Here is a 21,538-nt window from a genome sequence, read left to right as displayed (position 1 = left end):
GGCATCGTTATCAAATCCACACAGAGCCACCTCTGGGCCAAAGCCTGATGTGCCACATTCTGGAAAGCCAGCTGCTCCCAAGGGCTCCCCGGGCCTCAGGCTTCACGGGAAGAAGCACTCAGACCCCAGGCCACTGTTGGACAAAGTGTGGCCCCTCTGCCCGGACCTGGGGGGCTGTGTGTGTCTTGGGGGGAGAGCAGAAGTAAGGGACATCCGGGAACCTGAGCCCGGGAGGTCCCAGGCCCACACTTGTCTCTGGATGTAGATGCATTGGGGTGGGCGGGAGAGGGGCAGGGAGGCAGTTCCTGGAAGTGACAGGATGCAGCCCAGGACTCATTACTGGGAAGAAGCAAGGATGCAGCAGAGGTGGGAGGGCTCCGGAAGCCTGAGTGTCCTCACGCTTGGGAACCGCATTTCCTGTCTGTTTCTCGGCTAGAAATCCCCACAGGCCCCACCCTAGAAAAGCAACCCCATGGCGCGTTGCACATATCACTCCCAGTGGACCCCCTCCTGTACAGGTGAACTCAGGAGGGCCAGAGCAGGAAAAAACTTGCCCAGGTCACAAAACTGGGATGGGAATTCTGGTCTCCTGCTTCCCCGTCCAGTGGCTTTTCAGCACGTTATCATGGCCTGCCTGCCCAGGAAGAACTCAAAGAAGAGGAATGAGGGCAAACTCTCATGTACAACTTTCCCCTGGGGGACCCCGGAGGGTCTGGGCTGATCCTCACATCCTCCCATCCCTGGCATCCTCACTTTGGGGCCTCTGGGGCCCCAGACCGCATGCTGTACATACACGGCTCTGGGGGCATCACACGCGGGGACAGAGCAGCAGGGTCCCGACTCCCTTTAAAAGGCTGCACTGACAACTTGTGGCCCTCTGGGAGGCCTGGGATGAATCTGCTGGGCTGCTTTTCAAGGTTACTTCTGGGAAGCAAGTAGTGTGGCCTTTGTCATCTGAACTCTTCCCACATTTTGCAAATTGATGCCTTCTAATTTCTCTTTTGCTAAAATGTCTTTAAATCTTGAAAGCTTTTGGGGGGCAGGATGGGACCTTTTAAGTACCCACCACAAGTAAGTGCCTGGTTGGAGGGCTCAGCCCCCTGAGCTCCAGCCTTGCAGGGCTCTGAGTTGAGAAGGGATTGCAGATGGAAGTAAGGATCTGGGTCCTAGGCCCGAGTTTGCCACCACCTGGCTGTGTGAGCTTGGGTGAGCCCCTTAACCTCTCTGTTCCCTCTCCCTTCCCTGTGTGTGCCTGTTTACCTCCTGGCACATGGAGCGTTGTGAGGATCAAATGAGATCGTGTGGCTGAAAATACAAAGAAATGTGCTGCCTTGTCAGCACCCTTGCACTGCCTTTCTTTTTTTTGAATAAGCTTTTTTTAAATTATTTTTGGCTGTGTTGGGTCTTCGTTGCTGCGTGCGGGCTTTCTCTAGTTGCAGCGAGCGGGGGCTACTCTTCGTTGCAGTGCACTGGGTTCTCTTGTTGCAGAGCACGGGCTCTAGGCGCACGGGCTGCAGTAGTTGTGTCATGCAGGCTCAGTAGTTGTGGCCTGCAGGCTCTAGAGCACAGGCTCAGTAGTTGTGGCGCACGGGCTTTGTTGCTCCGCGGGATGTGGGATCTTCCCAGACCAGGGCTCGAACCCATGTCCCCTGCACTGGCAGGTGGATTCTTAACCACTGTGCCACCAGGGAAGCCCCTGCACTGCCTTTCAGGCTGTGAAGGAAGCTGGTTGATGACTAAGGAGTTGCCGCACTTATTGTGTTTGTCTCATTGACTTCCTCCTGCCTGGCATTACTTAGAAGTGCTTTCCTTCCATTCCACTGGAGCCTGGGGTCAGTGGGGAGAGCCCCAGCTCCCTGCAGACTGCTCAGTCTCTGCTCCAGGTGCCTGCACACCAGATCTTCCAGAGGCGGCAGACTTGCTACCCGCAATTCCAGGACAGCCAGCTTCGCCATCAGTCTCCTGGAGCCTGAGTCTCCCACCACCCACTAGTCCATATCTTATGAGCCCTTGGGCTGCTGCAGGTGCTCAAGAGCTCCTATTTTGGGGCTCAGAGCCGTTCCCAGGACCAGCGAGGGAAGGGGGGCCTATCACCCTAGACGTCAGGGCAGAGACTCCAGACTGAGTCTGGGCCCTCCCTCCGCTATCTTGTTGCCATGGTTCTACCATTGACCCCTCATCAGTCAGTCATTTTTATTCCCGTTTTTCAGCTGAAAAAACTGAGGTTCAGACTTGCCTAAGGCCACACAGAATAAATGGGAGAGCCGACCCGTTCCCTTTTCCTTAATAGGTCACGTCTGTGCCTTTCAGATGCTCCCATTCTTGGATACCCATAAGCCCAGTCTACAGAAATAATTAAATACCCAGCCTGGAGCCTGCTAGGCTCTGAATAGCCAGGATCAGTGAGGCTGAGCTTCAGAGGAAGCCCACAGAGTCCTTGCTTGATTCTCATTTCCTCACAGCCACACCTGAGGAGAAAGCTTCCAGCGTTACCCAGTTGGTAATTTGATAGCCAGCCTTGCCAGAACATACAAAATTTGCAAAAGTGGGAGGATGAATAGGAGGCCTCTGTGCTTCTGAAATCCTAGAACAGGTTCCCAGAAGCCATCTGCCTGTTCTCAGGCAGGAGCAGGCTTCACATAGGCAGCCCAGGGCATTAAAGACAGCAGCCCCCAGCCTTCCTTCTCCTTGTCCTGCAAGAGCTTCCTTGTTTCTAATCTCCATCCATCCTGCTGTACTCCCCACCCTCATACCTTCAGTCTTAGAAGCAGGGAATTGTGAACTGAGAAAGGAAACTCAGAGATCTTCCAGTCCAACTCTGTGGATTAACAGGCAAAGAGACCAAGGACCAGAGAAGGGAGGCTACTTGCCCAAGGACACACAGCAAATTCATAGCTGAGCAGAAACTAGAGGTGGGCTTGCCCGGGCCAGTGCTCCTCGGGTGACCCCTTCAGAGCACACCCAAGTCATGGAAACTGGCGCCTGGAAGGAGCTCTTTATAAAGGGGCAGAGCCGTAGGGACAGCCAGGGTCACAGGCAAGCAGCCTCACCTGCATCCTCTTCTTTGATTGGATCCTCACAGCCGCCCTCTGGCAGGGTCTGGTGGGTTCCAATTCAGAGGCCAGAAAACTGAGGCCCAGAGATGACTTGTTCACTGTCCCTGGGATGTAAAAGGCAGAACAGGGCTCACATTTCAGGTCTGTTCAGCAAATGCTGATAGAGCACCTGCTGTGTGGGGGGCACCGTGCTGGGCGCAGAGGAAGCGGAGAAGGATGGAGGAGCTCCTGCCCCGCCCAGCTCCCTGTGCGGTGGGAGAGGATAAACCCCTGGGCGAGCAGAGAGGCAAGGGCCTGCCTGAGGGGCACCTGACCCAGCCGTGAGGACGGAACGGACATGGGCCGGCCTCTTCCGGCAGCACTGGCCTGCTGCTGCCACTCTCCTGCCCGACCCCAAGCGGGGGCTGGTCAGCTCGCTGGGGTCTGCCCCACCCGCGTCCAGGCTTTTGCAGCTGAGGCTCCTCTTGCACGGCTGCTGCCATCTGGGGTTGGTGAGAGCTCAGGGGCCAGAGGCCTCTCCTCTGCAGCTTCTCTGGCCCCTTGGCTTTCCCCCAGCCCGTGGAGGGCTGGCTGGAGTGCTGGGCTTAGGGCAGGAAGACCTGTGTTCTGGTCCTGGCCCTCCCTCTGCTTGGCCCTGGGCGCATCTCACCCACTTGCTTTGAGCCCTGTCATTAAGCGCCCAGGGCTAGCTGCTGTGGCTGCAGGGCCGGCCGGCTGTGAGCTGCTGCCTGTGAGCAGTGAGCCGTGCGCTGAGCAGTGAGGGCTGAAATCTGCTGTACGGGAGGGAGGGAGGGAGGGAGGGCGGAGGGAGGGAGGGAGGGCGCAGCACACTCTTCGCAGCTGCCCTCCCCGCGGCCTGCACCACCACAGCCAAAACCTTGTCAGGCTAGATTTGGGAGCAGGTCTCAGCAGAAGGCCAGAGGCCTCTGAGCCCCCTGCCCTCCCCAGCTGCAACCGAGGGCAAGCCTGCAGGCTCCAGGCACCAAAGCAGCCAGGCCGTGACCTGTCTTCCGGGTTGGGGTGGATGGGGCCCGGGAGTCAGTTTGCCCTGATTTTCTGAGCCCTCTGTGCCCCCTCCTGCCCACGGCTCTGAGGGACGGCCTTCAGAAGGTGAGCGCTGCCCTCCACCTGGCTGTGCTGAGGGAGACTGAGAATAGCCTGGAGCCAGCCCTGGGAAGGGAGGAGACGGGAAGGGAGCGGGAGGTGGGGCGGGGCGGGGCGCAGGTGCAGGACCGCTGCCAGCACGGCCTCTGCAGGGCGCCCAGGGCCCCGTGGCTGGGTCCAATCCTGACCCCCCAACATGCCGGTGATCTGGCTCTCCCCTCATCTCTGAACCTCAGGTTTCTCCTCTGGAAAGTGGGACTGTGCCTGCCGCAGAGGGTGGTGCGAAGGGGAAATGAGGTCATGATGGGAACTGAATCAGAAGCTCTGAGGTAGGCCCAGCCATCTGGGTTTTAACAGGCCCCCTGGGGGATTCCGCTGCGCGCTCAAGTTGAGGACCGCTGTTCCAGGCGAGCAGAGCTGCTTGCATCTGACTCAGTTGCAAAGCAGCTACCTAATGACCTGCCTTCGTCTCTAATCTTCCTCTGTGAGGCAAGGCAGGAACTGCTGGCTTTTTCCCTATGGCTGGGTCTCCCACTCAGTGGTGGCAATGAGCTTTGGGGCCCCAGAGTCTATGCCCCTGAAAGCCTGTGATGTTGGGAGCCGGGGTCGTTGATCCCACCAGAGCTTAAGGAAGGGCTCCTACCTCCCTGCCAGAGGTGTGGCACTGGGGAGCAGCAGAGGGCCTAACACCTCCACCCTCATCCCCGTGCTGCTGCTCCTGGACTGTGTGCCCTCAAGCAAGTCACTTCCCCTCTCTGAGCCTCACTTCCCCATCTATTGTCCTCTATTTCATGGAAGAGGAGACTGAGGCACAGAGAGGTGAAGCTGCTTCCAGCTGTTAAGGGTCAGTGAATATGAGGCTGAATGTGCAGACTGTTGGCATGACCTCCCCCTCCAGGCCCTCCCGGATCCACTGCTACTTGGGGTTGAGCAGAGCAGGTGCTGTGGGGTTCCTGGAACCAGCCTGACCTGAAGCAGCTCAGTGCCAGATAACCAACGTGTGGCAGCCAGAGGTCTGTCCCATGCTAAGGAAGAAACCCCTTGTGGTTTTAAGAGTTGGGAATTTGGGGCTTCCCTGGTGGCGCAGTGGTTAAGAATCTGCCTGCCAATGCAAGGGACACGGGTTCGAGCCCTGGCCCAGGAAGATCCCACATGCTGTGGAGCAACTAAGTCCGTGAGCCACAACTACAGAGCCTGAGCTCTAGAGCCCGTAAGCCACAACTACTGAGCCCACGTGCCACAACTACTGAAGCCTGCACGCCTAGAGCCCGTGCTCTGCAACAAGAGAAGCCATGACAATGAGAAGCCCGTGCACCGCAACAAAGAGTACCCCCCGCTCACTGCAACTAGAGAAAGCCCGCACAGAGCAACAAAGACCCAACACAGCCAAAAATAAAATTAATTAATTAATTAAAAAAAAAAAAAGAGTTGGGAATTTGGGGGCTGCAGCTGATGAATAAGGAATGAAGCGAGCTTATGAGCAGGCATGAGAAGAAGTTGTGTGTCAAGAGCCTCAGATTTCTTCCAGATCAGTGATGGGCATGGTCTGAACCTTGGGACCTTGTTAAGAATTTCTGGGTCTTTATTCAAAATATATGTCCAGAGTTTCTTTTCCAGCAGGGCCCCTGGCTCCTAAATACAGTAAGCAAGGATAGGGGAGCTGGATGGTGGCTGTGTTTTATGGGGACAATGATGTTAGTAATAATAACTGGCATCTACTGAGCAGCTGCTAGGTGCTGGGCTCTGAGCATCTTTAGTCCTTAAAATTCTATTAACTAGATACTATTAGTACGCCCATTTATAGATGGAAAAACACTGACTCAGAGACATTTGGTAACTGGCTGAAGGCCAAATTGTGAAAATGTGGAGGAGCCAGATTTGAACCCAGATCTGCCTCCCGAGACCATGTTATTTCTATTGCACCGGCTGCCTCCCCCCAAAACCCTACCCTCCGCCCCAAAGGCCCCGCTCCCTGACTCTGCTGTGTCGCAGGGTACGACTTCGCGGCCGTCCTCGAGTGGTTCGCCGAGCGGGTCGATCGCATCATCCTGCTCTTCGACGCCCACAAGCTGGACATCTCTGATGAGTTCTCAGAAGTCATCAAGGCCCTCAAGAACCACGAGGACAAGATGCGCGTGGTGCTGAACAAGGCGGACCAGATTGAGACGCAGCAGCTGATGCGGGTGTACGGGGCCCTCATGTGGTCCCTGGGGAAGATCGTGAACACCCCGGAGGTGATCCGGGTCTACATCGGCTCCTTCTGGTCCCACCCCCTTCTCATCCCAGACAACCGGAAGCTCTTTGAGGCCGAGGAGCAGGACCTGTTCAGAGACATCCAGAGTCTGCCGCGAAACGCTGCCCTGCGCAAGCTGAACGACCTCATCAAGAGGGCCAGGCTGGCCAAGGTGAGGCTACCTGGGCGGCGGGGGGGAAGGGGGGCAGGGCAGGAGAGTGTGGTGGTAATGATCACAAGCTCTGGCGTCAGATGGCCATATTGAACTCAGCTCCACAGTTTACTGTGTGATTCCAACCCCAGCAAGGCCCTTAGTTGTGCTGTGCCTGTTTCCACATACGTAAAATGAAAGGGTTAGAAGGTAAAGTAGAATAAAGAATGGAAAAGCCCTCATCACAGTGCCTGGCATCCTCAGAAGTGCTTTGTACACGTCAGCTGTTGTTACTGTCTTCCTCATCAACGTCATCACCAGAATTTCCATCCCTGTTACTGCCTTGACCTTAACCTCCCCACAATCTCACCTTTCCCCAGGATTTAGCAAAACCACGTGCGCTGCAAGCAATGGGAGAGAAAGAGGGTGGAGACAGAAATAATTTCGGAAGTAGGAGCAGGAGGAGGGGGGATTTATGGGAAGAGGTGGGGTGAGAGCCGCCCTAGAGGGAAGGAAAGAATTGACGTCTCGATCTGAAGGTTTCTCTCTGCCCCTGTTATTCAGGTCCACGCCTACATCATCAGCTCTCTGAAGAAGGAGATGCCCTCGGTGTTCGGGAAGGACAACAAGAAGAAGGAGCTGGTGAACAACCTGGCGGAGATTTACGGCCAGATCGAGCGGGAGCACCAGATCTCACCTGGGGACTTCCCCAACCTGAAGAGGATGCAGGTAACCGGGGTCTGGGGCTCCAGGAAAGGAACAAGCTGCCTAAGCAGCCTGAGCTTGGAGGAGGAGGCCACCCTCGGATTCCCCGGGTGGAAACTCAACCCAGAATCAGTAGGCAGGCAGGCAGATGGCCCTGGGTCTGCCCTTCCTGCTGGGCTGACACTGGCCCAACAGGGGCCGTATCTGGGCCCAGGGAGAAACGTGGAGCCCCAGTGCTCCCAGTGGGCAGCAGTGTTAGAGGATGTTCGGGGGTCTGGTACCTCAAGTTTATGAACATCCCCAGTCCTGGCCACCACAGGTTTGGAATCCCCGCCACGTCATGTGAAACAGGACAAGTCACCTGACATTCTCCCGGCCCTTCATTGCTTAAGTTTACCACTGAGCTCCTCCTTGGGAGTGATTTGGGACATAAGCCACAGAGAAGCAGAAATCCGCACAGGAGCTCACCATCTTCGGAGCATACCATGGGCCCCTCTCTTGGGCCAGGGTCAGTCACACATAGTTTCTTATGTGTGAAAAGTCCTCTGAGGGAGGCATTTCATCCTCCTTTTACAGATAAGCAAACTGAGGTTTACAAAGGTAATTAACCTGCCTACGGTTTTAGTAGTGTTTACACAGCCTGCAAGTAGAAACCCCAGGAGTGTCCAAGGTCTAAGCAAAAAACTACCACACCATACTAACTGGATCCTCTCTGACCCTCTGTCTTTTCATCTACATATCGAGGCTACAAAAGCACCACCTTATATGGATATTGTGGGTGTATATCAGAGAATATTTGCAAGGCACTTAGCATGGCCTGGCACCAACTATGCTCTTAAAATGCAGTAGCAAGTTAGGTGAGATGTCACCAGTAGAGGAAGCTGGGTGATGAGCACAAGGAACCTAGCTCTCTGCACAATTTTTGCAACTTCTCATGATTAATTCTCATGTAATTATTTTAAAATGAAGGGCTTCCCTGGTAGCGCAGTGGTTAAGAATCCGCCTGCCAATGCAGGGGACACGGGTTCAAGCCCTGGCCTGGGATGATCCCACATGCCGCGGAGCAACTAAGCCAGTGCGCCACAACTACTGAGCCTGCACTCTAGAGCCCGTGAGCCACAACTACTGAAGCCCGCGCGCCTAGAGCCCGTGCTCCGCAACAAGAGAAGCCACCGCAATGAGAAGCCCGCGCGCCGCAACAAAGAGTAGCCCCCGCTCCCTGCAAATAGAGAAAGCCCGCACGCAGCAACGAAGACCCAAAGCAGCCAAAAATAAACAATAAAATAAATAAATTTATTAAAAAATAAAATAAAAAAATAAAAATGAGGGGCTTCCCTGGTGGTGCAGTGGTTGAGAATCTGCCTGCCAATGCAGGGGACACGGGTTCGAGCCCTGGTCTGGGAAGATCCCACATGCCACGGAGCAACTAGGCCCGTGAGCCACAGCTACTGAGCCTGCGCATCTGAAGCCTGTGCTCCGCAACAAGAGAGGCCGCGATAATGAGAGGCCCGTGCACCGCGATGAAGTGGCCCCCACTTGCCGCAACTAGAGAAAGCCCTCGCACAGAAACGAAGACCCAACACAGCCATAAATAAATAAATAAATAAAAGTCAATAAACAAAAACAAAAACAAACCAAAAAAAAAACAAAAAAAAAGATTTAAGTGACTACAAGTCAACTCACATTATCAGCTACCATGGTTTAAGCTTAGAAAAATAAGAATAAAAATAAAAATGAAAAGTTTTTAAGAATTAGGGAATTAGGAAAAAATAGCAGCAGGTGTAGTAGTAATATTGTTTTTGCTCTTGTTGCTTTTAGGGTTTCAGAATATCAGTATAGTCCCAAATACGTATTTTTAATTTCCTATCTAGTAAAATAAAAAGAAAGAAAGAATAGACATCCAAAGTATGCATTTGTTCATGTATCCATTCATTCCTATAACCACCTACCGGGAGCCAGTCACTAATTTCAGAATTGTTTCAACTTTCAGTTTCTCTTTGAATTAAGAATTTAATGATCTGTAAGCAAACATTTGGGGAAGATGACATTTGAAAGGGACCATATGACTTTTTAATGTGAGGAATTCTTTTGCAACATAAATGGTTTCACCTTCTCACTTGTTTGCCTGTCTGATGTCAGGTTCTGTCAGGGATGCTGGATCAGTATGTAAATAGCTGTCCGGTGGGGGCATATGTGTGGGCCGATGGGAGCAACCCTCACGTCCTCTGGAAGATACTGGGACCCCCTAGTTGGGAGCCCACCAAACACGCTTAGATGTGGACAGGCTGGGAGAGACAGGGACCTTAGGAGGTCGTGCTGAGGGCAGGAGAAAAGGCTTGTCTGCTCCCCCCTCCAACCTCCAGCCCCCACAGCCTCCCTGGTCCAGCCCTGCCCTAGAAGGGAGGTGAGAATGCCCAGGCTCACACTTGGTCTTGAAATGTAGCCGTGGGTGTTTTCTGAATTTTTCTGCAGTGAACTCAGTGTGCTTGTCCTGCCACTGTCCCCTGTGCATTGGCCTCTGCCCAGTGTCCTGAGATTGCTGTGGCCAGAGCCAGGGTGGGAGCAGGAAGCTCTTGTCTTATCATTACAGAGGCCAAGGAGAAGCTGGATGCTTGAGACTCAGGACCTTTCAAAATGGCAAAGACATGCAAAGCGGAACATATTTCTTTTACTGTGTGCTGTGGGGGTCATGGGAAGTCAAGGAGGGGAGCTGTTGCCCGTGCCTACTGAGTCAGAACCCTCAGGGAGAAGCCAATAGTTGAAAACTCTCTCCAGATAATCCCGAGAGCATCCTGATTAAGAACTACTGACTTAGGAATGACCTTTGGCTTCTACTATGATTTGTTTTTAGTTGCCTATGCCTCCATTTTTCCTTCCCTATATAGGGATAGCATGTGATTTCCCACTTTCAGAAGGTCACGGGGAAGTGAATGAGATAATTAATGTAGTGAAAGCACTGCCAGTGTTCTCGAATATAACCCTTATTGAAGTAGACACCCGCATGGCTCAGTCTCAGAGGGGTACAGCATTCAAGAACCACTCACTGTTCAATAGCCAAAACTAACTTAAAGAGAAATTTAATTATAGTCATCCCTCGGTATCCGCAGGGGATTGGTTCCAGGACCCTCCACAGATACCAAAATCCATGGATGCTCAAGTTCACTATATAAAATGGTGAGGTACAGTTGGCCCTCTGTATCCACAGATGCAGAACCCTTGGATACAGAGAGCTGACTGTATTTGCTTTCTAGAACGCTAAAGGAAATCCAAATGGATCAAACCAGTGATTGTTAAATTTCCCTTTCTTCTCCAACCCCTGCAACTATTTTCTCTCTTGAAAAATCCACCAAGAGCCAACGTGCCTTTTTTCTCCTCCTCTCATATCTTTTGTGGATCTCCTTCCATTGTCTTCTGGCCTCACCTTCTTTTTTCTCTCTCTTTCTGCAGGACCAGCTGCAGGCCCAGGACTTCAGCAAATTCCAGCCACTGAAAAGCAAGCTGCTGGAGGTGGTGGACGACATGCTGGCCCATGACATTGCCCAGCTCATGGTGCTGGTGCGCCAGGAGGAGACACAGCGGCCCGCCCAGATAGTGAAGGGCGGAGCATTTGAGGGCACCCTGCATGGCCCCTTCGGGCACGGCTATGGGGAGGGGGCTGGGGAGGGCATTGATGATGCTGAGTGGGTGGTGGCCAGGGACAAACCCATGTATGATGAGATCTTCTACACCCTGTCACCAGTGGATGGCAAGATCACGGGCGCCAACGCCAAGAAGGAGATGGTGCGCTCCAAGCTGCCCAACAGCGTGCTGGGCAAGATCTGGAAGCTGGCCGACATTGACAAGGATGGCATGTTGGATGACGAGGAGTTCGCACTGGCCAACCACCTCATCAAGGTCAAGCTGGAGGGGCATGAGCTGCCCAACGAGCTGCCTGCCCACCTCATACCCCCATCCAAGAGGAAAGCTACCGAGTGATGGGAGGCGGGGAGGTCCAGAGCAGGCAGGTGTTAGAGGAGATGGGAGAGGCGATCACATACACACAGCCACACACACACACACACACACACACACACACACACACACACACACGTTGAGAATAGCATTGCGGATAAGAGGGGACAGTGATCTCTAGGTTTCTAGGTGGATCTTTGCGTAGACACATCTCCAAGTTCTCAGCATTGGCTGAAGCACAGGAGCACTCCCAGGGTCCCAGGTGTCAAGCCTAGGTCTCCATCCCTCTTTCTCTCCCCTATTCCACTGCCCAAAGACCTGCCTTCTCCCACAGAGGGGGCAGTTCACTCACCCACAGATGGCCCACCTACCTCCAGATTCCCCGGACTCAGAGCAGGTGGAAAAGGCTTTTCACTTAATAGACAATCCACTTTTTTTCTGTGCTTTCTCCCCCCTCTTTGGCTTCCTAATATGAAGTCTGCTCTGGGGCCAGGAGATGGGAGGGGAGGGGAGCTGCGGCAGGGAGGGGAGGGGAGGAGGGAAGCGTCCTCAGCGAACCAAGCCCCAGACTTGAAGACACGTAGCCCCGAGCCCTGTTCTTTCCCAGGCTTAGGCTCTGACTGCCTTGGCAGACCTGGCTTTGAAACCTTGCACTTCACTTCAAAGAATCCCAGAAGCAGAGAGAGAAGGGAAAAACTTGGCAGGAAAGAAAGCAAAGAAACTGTTCTGTCATCCTCTGCTCTCATAGCCAGTCAAGGTGGTTTATATTCCACAGATTTTGTGAGGTTCATATTTTTTCCCACCTGGCCTCTATGTTTGGATGCTTGTACTCGACTCACATTTATCCAGCCTCTTCTGAGTGCCAGGAGCTGTGTTAGGCACTTTCTATACATTATCCCATGTGGTCCTCACCACGCTCCGAGGACGTATGTGTTAGTCCCTCCAATTTGCAGAGAGGAGCCTGAGACTCAGGAGTTCAGGTGAGCCTCCCAGGGTCACAGAACTCATGTGTGATAGAGCCAGGGCCACAGACTCTGCCCTCTGCTGTGATGATGTGCAGGGTCCCAGCGTTTCTGGCTGATGACAAACCATGGCGAATAAGCTGAGCACACAGCCCCCCTCATGGCCTCCCAGAGCAGGCTGGCGAGGGAGAAGGGCCAGCCAGCATTTGGTGGGCCATCAGTCTGGCCATCTGTCACAGCACAGAAGCAAACCGTGGCTTCTGGCGATGCTCCCCATGTTCCTAAAATCGCAGAAGCCCAACAGCACCAGCGGGAGAGTGGGCTGGCCTGTTGGGTGCTGTTCGCCTCTGTCTCTGCTCTGCTTCCCACCCGGTAGCCTGAATCATCCCAGCTCAAATGCAGCCGCCAACTCTTATCAAGTGGGACCTCCTGCTGATTCTCTGAAGGCCAGTTTGAGAGGTCTAAGGTCATGTTCCCTGCAGGACCCCCAGGAGTCTGCGGTGTCCTTGGCAAATCCCCACCGTTCTCAGTGCCCTACAGTCTCCCTCATGGTCTCTCCCTTGGCTTGCTTTGCGGCCACTGACTCAGTCACTTTGTATGCTACGCTCCTACTGTGATGGAAAACAAAAACAAGTATAACTTATTTTGTATCTATGTTCAGACTATATAGAGAATATTCTGTGTATCTACGATGTGCTCACTACTGCAGTGCATTTGTCATTAGTGTTCATGTTAATATAGCACATTTATCCTTTGGTACCTGCTTGGCCACAGAGCATCATTCCGTGGGAGGCTGAGGAGAGGAGCTGGACTCTTACTCGGGCATCTTTGGCAGAGGATCGGGGCCGCCCATAGCCAGCATCCACAAGTAGCATCCCATTGGCCTGGTGCCTCTCCAGGCCCGTTGCCCTGGTGGAACCACCCTGACACTCTGGAGGGAAGATGGTCCCCAACTCCTGGGCGTCCTTCTGCATCCGTACATTTCTCTTTCTCATGAAATGAAGACCAAAGGAAGACCAAGGCAGAGAGGTCTAACCTCCTCTAACTCAAGTGCCAAGCCCAGCAAAGGGACCATTTCTCACCTCTATGCCTTTACTTGAGCTGAAGGAGAAATGGGAAGGAGACAGCAGAGGGAGGGGAGGTTTCTGTCTTTATTTTAGATAAAAGGGGGTGTCTGTTTGTCCCCTCACCCCACCACCTCTTGGACACATGTGCCACCTTCCTGCCCTTCCTCTCCCTGCCTGTCTCCCCTCCCTTCCTCAAGGCTCCACCCCGGAGAGATCTGGGAGACATGGGAATTCATGTTGGCATCTCCTGAGAAAGAGGAAATGGTGCTTGAGGCTCCTCCCCACGGGTGAGGGGACAGATGAGGAACACTTTCTCTGGGGCTGTCCTTCTGCCCCTGCCGCCTCGACCTACTGACCTCTTGTGGGCTCTGGGGGCCTGCAGAGATCCCCTGCCTCAGCCTCGAAAACATTTAATGTGGAGAGCAGAACCACGTCACAGCAGTCTCGCCGGCAAGAATCCCTAGGGGCTCCGCTGGCCTGTCGCTCCTTCCCCCAAACTCAGCCTGGGCCACAGAAATGCTCAGACAGGAAGAGCCACGCCCTGTGCCCCTGTGTCCAGAAAGCCTGCCCCTGGCACCTGAGGACTAAGTCATGACCAAAGCACAGTCATGTACGGGGGACACTGCTGCCACAGCAGGGCCTGGCCTCCGTTTACAGGGTGGGAAGAGGTTTCCCTGAGTCACCCCACTCCCATTTGTCCCTTCTGTTCCAAGAATCTACATTTATGTGTTAGCTGGTCAGAATTAGCACAGCCATGTGGGGGGAATAGGCTTGTTTTCCCTATGAGATGTTAACTAGCCTCTATACATATTCAATCTTTTATTCTTTAATTTGTCCATCCATCCATTTATCCATCCAGTCATCCTTTCATTCAGAAGACACTGAGAATCTCCTGCAGAAAAGGCCCTAAGATGAGATTCGTACATCCATTGAGCCATTCAAAAATACTTAATAAATGCCACCTGTGCAGGGGGAAAGTCCTAGGTGGAGCCAATCAGGTTCCAGCTCTCAAAGAGCTCACAGCCTAGTTGGGGAAGTGAGACGTTTATACAAACATCGATAATACAGTGAGCGACCATGACAGGTCCTGAGATGGGGGAGTGCAGGAAAAGTGGAGGCTCATGAGAGTCAGAAATGGCTTCCAACTGGAGAGAAGGTGGTCAGAGAAAGCCTGGGGGCAAGGGTGGGGCACTTGAGCTGAGCCCGAAACCTTCTGGAGTCTGCCTCTTGTGCCCATCATCTCTCTTCTCTAATCCAAGGAAGACAGGATTTTTATACAAAAGTAAACACACAGCATTCCCAGCCCACAAAATCATGACAGACTCGGAACCGCTGATGTATTTGAGGAAAAGCATGATGAGAATTTTGTCCCTGGGGACTGTGCTGGTTTTTCACAGGCCATTTCAAGTAAAAATTTTATCAGTATCTTTCAAGTTGAAATTTTCAGTGCTTGGAGAAAAAGAAAAATGGTAACAGGGATTGTAAGTTATCCCAGCTGGAGCCATGAGGGAAATGGAGGTTGTAAGGGACACGGCTCTCCGATCGACCTCCCCCTGGAGGTAATTAGTGCTGTTCCCCACAGTGCGGTTCTCAGGTCCTTCTGGCACAGGGAGGACCGAACTTTCTACTCCCTTAAAGTTAAGGAAAACATAAATAAGACGAAAAGACAACCCTTAGAATGGGACAAAATATTTGCAAATGAAGCAACTGACAAAGGATTAATCTCCAAAATTTACAAGCAGCTCATGCAGCTCAATATCAGAAAAACAAACAACCCAATCCAAAAATGGGTAGAAGACCTGCATAGACATTTCTCCAAAGAAGATATACAGATTGCCAACAAACACATGAAAGGATGCTCAACATCACTAATCATTAGAGAAATGCAAATCAAAACTACAATGAGGTATCGCCTCACACTAGTCAGAATGACCATCATCAAAAAATCTACAAACAATAAATGCTGGAGAGGGTGTGGAGAAAAGGGAACACTCTTGCACTGGTGGTGGGAATGTAAGTTGATACAGCCACTATGGAGAACAATATGGAGGTTCCTTAAAAAACTAAAAACAGAACTACCATATGACCCAGCAATCCCACTACTGGGCATATACTCTGAGAAAACCATAATTCAGAAAGAGTCATGTACCACAATGTTCATTGTAGCTCTATTTACAATAGCCAGGACATGGAAGCAACCTAAGTGTCCATCGACAGATGAATGGATAAAGAAGATGTGGCACATATATACAATGGAATATTAGCCATAAAAAGAAACAAAATTGAGTTATTTGTAGTGAGGTGGATGGACCTAGAGTCTGTCATACAGAGTGAAGTAAGTCAGAAAGAGAAAAACAAATACCGTATGCTAACACATAAATATGGAATCTAAAGGAAAAAAAATGGTTCTGAAGAACCTAGGGGCAGGACAGGAATAAACTTGAGGACATGGGGAGGGGGAAGGGTTAGCTGGGACGAAGTGAGAGAGTGGCATGGACATTTATACACTACCAAATGTAAAATAGATAGCTAGTGGGAAGCAGCGCATAGCACAGGGAGATCAGCTTGGTGCTCTGTGACCACCTAGAGGGGTGGGATAGGGAGGGTGGGAGGGAGACGCAAGGGGGAGGAGATATGGGGATATATGTATATGTATAGCTGATTCACTTTGTTATAAAGCAGAAACTAACACACCATTGTAAAGCAATTATACTCCAGTAAAAATGTTAAAAAAAAGAAAAAAGGTGAGCTGCGTGACTTGCTTTGGCTCGCGAGATATGGTGGTCGGCGACATGTCCCCTCCTGGCAGAAACAAGCATGCGGTTTGCCACATTCTGCTTCTCTTGCCTGGCCAGGAACGCACGTGGGAGCCTTAGTGAGCCCAAGTCCCTGGGTAACTCTGAAATTCCTTGCCAGTCTGCATTGGACAGGTGGCATGAGCAAAATGGGAACTCTAGTCATTTTAATTTTAAGCCGCTGACAGTCATGGGCTATTTATCACCCAGCATCACCTAGACTATCACAGCCAAAATACCTGCTAAGTTCTTCCAAAAGTTTAGTCCATTGAGTAAGTGTAAAGGAAAGTCTCCTAGGAGATTGAGTTTCTGCTTTCTGCAGAACCAAGTTCACCTGAAGCTGAAGGCTTAGGTGATTTACACAAAGTCTTTTAGTGTCTGAGCCATATTCTGCAATGCCCCAGCCCCAGCCCTTCTATACCACTTTTTAAGCCGGAGAACTTTGCACTAATGGAGGCAAATGCTGATAGGCCCTGTCTTCTTTCTCTGATAATATAGATTCTGGGGATTGAATGAGCATTTGTCTGCCTAGAGCTAAACAGAGAGTGCACAGGTTGGAAAGAGAAGAGCTACAATCCCCACACTCCCTTGCAGCCGGGCTCAGGATGTGGTTTAGGTCTGCCAACCAGATGTACTCGTGAGAGAGTTTACTGAAGCAGATCATGCCAGAGGTGGACCCAGCAGCTAACACAGAAGCTTCCTGACTTCACAGCTTCCTTTTTATGCTCAAGAAGCTAGAGGCCTTGCTTGTGAGGTCACATGAAGCAGTGGCCTGCACTAGTGACAGCACAGCAAATGATCATATGCCACCTAACCAGAGGGCCTGGGCACTGCTGAGACGTGCAGAGGGGCCCCAGGCTGCAACAGGGCAGGCTTCCTGGAGGGGTGTGTGGGTGTGTGTGTGTATGTGTGTGCTGGGAGGATACCCTGAAGTGGTTCTTGCAGGATAAGTGAGGAAGGGAGGGGATGGCGGGGCTTTCCAGAGAGAGTGATGACTGGGGAATTTTCAAAGTAATAATCCCTTTCTAAGACTCCAGAGGGTATGAATGTGTGTACTTAGAATACTTGAGACTATAAAATAAGGAAATGGTAAAAAAAAAAAAAAAAAAAAAAAAAATGAATAGCTGTTCTATCTCCTCCCTTAGAATTTCATGGGGAGAGTTTCCCTCAACCCCTTCCCAGGAAACGTCACTAAAGCATAATAGCGGCAACCATGGCATGTACACACCTCATTACCCAGAGAAGACATGGAAAGTGCAAGGACTGGGGCTCAGGCTACCTGAACTCCAGCATCAGGATAAGCCATGCGGCCTCTCTGTGCCTCCGTTTATATTTCCCCTAAGTAGGGATCATTTCAATTTTTTGGAGGTATTGTGAAAATACAAAGAGACAATAGGTGGGAAAGCTCACCAGTAACATAAATGCTGCACATGTGAGTTTTGTTGGCATGCGCTGGAAGAGGCACGATTCAGGGAAGAGGCAAGAATCCTACATACGGGAGGGAAGGAAAGCAGCCAAGCCCCAAAAAGGCACAGAGAGAAAGAAGAACGGAAGAGGAGGTGTGGAGGATCTGGGAAGAGCAGGCTTGCAGTGCTTGAATTCTTGAAATGTGCCCGGGGGCTGGAGACTACCTGCGGGTACCTGCAGGCCCTAGACCACCAGGGCCCCGGCCGCCACCTGCATCTCTGCTTGGCACCCCTGCCTGGCCTCCCAGCCACCACGCTCTGGTGCTGGCAGAGCGTGAACAAGCAAGGTGCACACACTGGGTGGGCTGGAGGAGCAGCATGACAGCCTGGCTCCAACGCAGGCCACCTGCGGATGTCACAGGTCAGAGCAGATCCTCCAGGATACTGAATACACAACCCAAATATCAAAGGTTTATCTTCATTCACAAAGTTCCAGAATCACACTATTATGCAAGGTGAAGTCTCCTTTTCTACCAGCCTGTGTTTTGTTTATTTGTTTGTTTTGAAACAGCATTTCTTAATCCCTGTTTGAGACAAGGAGCTAAGAGAGTAGCAAATGCCAGATCAGAGTAGAAAGGAGACGACCCTCATTGCATCCCAACCCCACTGCGGGATGGGACTGGGATTTGGTTCGCCTTCGCGAGAATCTCACTTCCTGGTATAATGATGATGCCAGTGAAACCTGACTTCAGTCCACGTCTCCCTTCTCACAGCCCACTTCCTCCCTTTTCTCTTTCTCCTGCTCTTCTTCCCACCCCCATCCAGGGTGCCAGAGGACCACTTCTCCCCAGCTGGGCATTCTGCCCTTTCCAGACCCGTGATACACACACACACACCCCACTCCCAGTAGCCGTGACTGTTCCCTCCCATGGAGCTGGGTACTGCCATGGGACCACTGGCTGATCTGAGGAACCAAGAGTCTGCATGTGTGACCATGGGGTCAGAGGCTGTGGCCGTGGCTCTGGTCACAGGTATGAGTCTAGCAGGATGGCCCAGTGGGAAAGGTCCCAGTCAATCCATCGAAGAAGAAGGCAGGAGATTCAGGATCAGGCGGGTGTTGGGGCACACCAGCATGCAGGCACCTGCTTCTACGCAGGTTTCCCCTCTGGATCTTATCTACTTCCTAAATACCTCCACAGCTTTCTCGGCAGTACATAGCAATTCCCCAGTTCCAGAAAATTCTACTCCTCAGGAATAGGCCATGGCATGAAAAGATATAACTGCAAGGAAGTCAGCTGGTGCTTCTGGCCCTGAGCAGAGTAACCGTCCAGGCCCCAGAGCAGATGCAGCTTGTCCTCTTGATCCTCTGGCACATCCAGGGACCACAGGAAGCGAGGCCTGAGATAATAGTAGCCCTGAACTCTGTAGTGACATTTCCTGGAACTTCTTGAGAAGAAGAGAAAACAAGCAAACTGACTCTGAGCTGCAGTGCTCGGCCAGATGTCACTCCTCAGTCCTGGGGATTGACTTAATGTCTGGTTTGGAATCCAGGTCCAGTGGTCTGTGTACAAGAAGGGCCACTTCATGCACCAAGGATTTCAGCTGGGCTGCCTCGACTGGATAACGACAAAAATCCACAAGCTGGGATTTTCCAAGACCTAATTCAAATGGATCAATGTCACTGGCATATGTGTCGAATTTCACCATCCAGATAATGAACTCCTTCAGGGCATGGAACACACTTAGCCCCGTGCAGGGGTGCCTCGCTGTGTCACCTGGATTGTCCTCGAGTGCTTATTTCCCGAGCTGCAGGTAGTGCTGCCAGCTGCCCGCCCTCAACTTCAAGCCGTCTCCAGAAATTATCCTCAGCGGCCTCCCCCCGGTGCCACACCCTCTCCCCAGGAACAGCTGCACCCAATGAGGGGTCAGTGAGAGGTTACAAAGGCCTGGCCCCTTGCCCCACCTGGAACGGTTCTGAAGCACCCTCTCATTTTAGAACTCCACATGGGCTCAGCCCAGCCCTCCTGACTGCATTGCAGCCCAACACCTCCCTCCACCCTCTCCTGCATCTTTCCCTTCCCCTTTCCAAGAGCACCCTCCGATAAACTTGTTGCATGCTAAACTCCATCCCAGGGTCTGCTTCCCAGAGATCCCACCCTGCAATAAAAGAGAGGGTCTGGCAGATAGAAGCTGCTCAATAGATACTGGTTGGCACAGTTGAACAGTCAGTTAGTTGCTCAGTGATAAATCCAATCAGAGGTTGGCCTCATGGGGACTACTTAGTTGACCATGCAAATAGGAGAGGTGGCCTTGCCAGAAGGTAAGTGCCACGTGGCACCAAACTTACTTGGCAGGTCACTTTGAATTACTGGGAGAAGCTGGCACCATGAAACGCAGGGAAAAAGGCAAAATTGTTCCAGAGTTACACCTCAGGCAGCTCCAGGCAAAGGGTTATTAGTAAATGAGGGGAAGGACCATAGGACTCTTCTTCTTTGCAGAATGAGACCATTTTTTCAAATCACTCTCAATCTGCCATTTCTTCTTTTCTTACTGACAGCCAGTCTCTCCTGTTCTTGGACGTGCTGCAGCTCAGAGAGAGACAGAGGTCCATAGATGATGGAGAGAACATCCTTTCAAAAAGTAAACATTAGAGGGAAGGACACTTCCTTAGGAGCGGAATTGGTGAAGATTCTGTCCTTAAGCAGAAATCTAGAACCACTGCATTGGGAGACTTTCCTGCATTTGCCATAAAAGCCTTGCTGATAAGGATGAGATTTTTTTTTTTAATTGCAGACTTGTAGGATATAATAGATCAGTGGATGAAAAAGAACTGCGGCAACAAAAGAAGATCTGATGGGGATGAGGATCCTCACGGCTGGTTTCCACATCGCAGCAGCCATGGACGCGTAGCAGCTCCCGGGAACACTGATGGGAGGACTCAGGGTGCCTTCCGTGACCAGCCAGCTATGGCTTTGCTGGCACAGAAATGGGGAATGGTGGCACATTCCTCCTAGACTAAAATGTCACCAGTTCCTCAGTGAAGAGGAATCAAATTTAATACCAGAGCCATATTGTATATTATATATAGTATATTATATAAACAATTTTATGCTAGACATAGTTAATAGTTTAATGAACCATATCAATCTTATTTCATAGTCTCAATCATTTTATCGTCTTTGAAAAGTCTTGAGAAAAAGGATCCTCTTCTGATACTTTTAAGCAAATAGAAGCCTGGACACGGTGAACTCCAGTGAATCATTGTGGTAAATCCCCTGTTGGCCAGAGTGGGCAGGATGGGTAACAGTACCCTTTATAGAACATGCCTTCATAAGGCCAATTCCTGATTGTGTCTGGCCTAGGTCATAGAACCACAGGTCTAGGAGTTGAACGGGACCTTGGAAATCATCATGTCCACCCAGCCTCAGACACCCACCAATGGAGCTCTGTAACCTTATGACTGTCTCTGGCCACCCACGTGTCCAGACCAATTTCTTCTGGATGCGATATCTTTCAGCAGTCACTATCTCATTATCACAACACTTTGCCTTATCAACAGGCACATGGAACTGCATCTGAAAAGAATGCAGGGCCAAAATACACTTGTCAAAACCCATAGAATGTACAACACTGAGAGTGAGCTCCCACGTAATCTACGGGCTTTGAGTGATGTGATGCGTCAGTGTAGGTTCATCCATTGTAACGAGTGTACCGTTCTGGCGGGGGATATTGAGAGTTAGGGAGGCTGTGCATGTGTGGGAACTCTCCGTACTTTCTGCTCAGTTTTCCATGAACCTAAAACTGCTCGAAAAATAAAGCCTATTAGTGAAAAAGAAAGAAAGAAATCAGGGCCCCGTCTGCACACGTGGAGCTCTGTAGCTGTATGTCACAGTGAGGGACATGTTGTCTGGCATGAACTCTGGGGTCAATGGGATTGGGTCCTCCGGCTCCTTTCCCGTTTCACTGAGACAAAATAAATTCAAATGACTGCTGGGTGTTGTGAGGGGTTGAGTTTTGAGTTGGGGGAACTGGGGTCTAGAAAAGAAAGAAGATTTAAATAGGCGATCATTTAATTAACTCTGCAATATTCTCATCTTTGCAGCTGCAG

The 21,538-nt window shown here is 51.4% G+C and overlaps 1 protein-coding gene across 2 annotated transcripts in view; it reads left to right on the top strand.

Annotated features, from left to right (window-relative positions):
* The window catches only part of EHD3 (EH domain containing 3), a 30,032-nt gene extending 17,111 nt beyond the window's left edge, over window positions 1–12,921 (top strand). The window contains exons 4-6 of one of the 2 annotated variants that reach the window (XM_036873701.1): window positions 6,153–6,565; window positions 7,109–7,273; window positions 10,697–12,921. In XM_036873701.1, coding sequence (XP_036729596.1) covers window positions 6,153–6,565; window positions 7,109–7,273; window positions 10,697–11,224 — 1,106 coding nt within the window. In that variant the 3' untranslated portion in view covers window positions 11,225–12,921. The remainder of the gene's footprint in view (window positions 1–6,152; window positions 6,566–7,108; window positions 7,274–10,696) is intronic. The other variant, XM_036873702.1, reaches the window with a different exon arrangement.
* The last annotated feature ends 8,617 nt before the right edge of the window (window positions 12,922–21,538 follow it).

This window comes from Balaenoptera musculus, chromosome 13 (assembly GCF_009873245.2).
Source record: "Balaenoptera musculus isolate JJ_BM4_2016_0621 chromosome 13, mBalMus1.pri.v3, whole genome shotgun sequence".
Lineage (NCBI taxonomy): Eukaryota > Metazoa > Chordata > Mammalia > Artiodactyla > Balaenopteridae > Balaenoptera > Balaenoptera musculus.
Note: the sequence above shows the minus strand (reverse complement) of the source record. Positions and strands in the feature narration are given on the sequence as shown.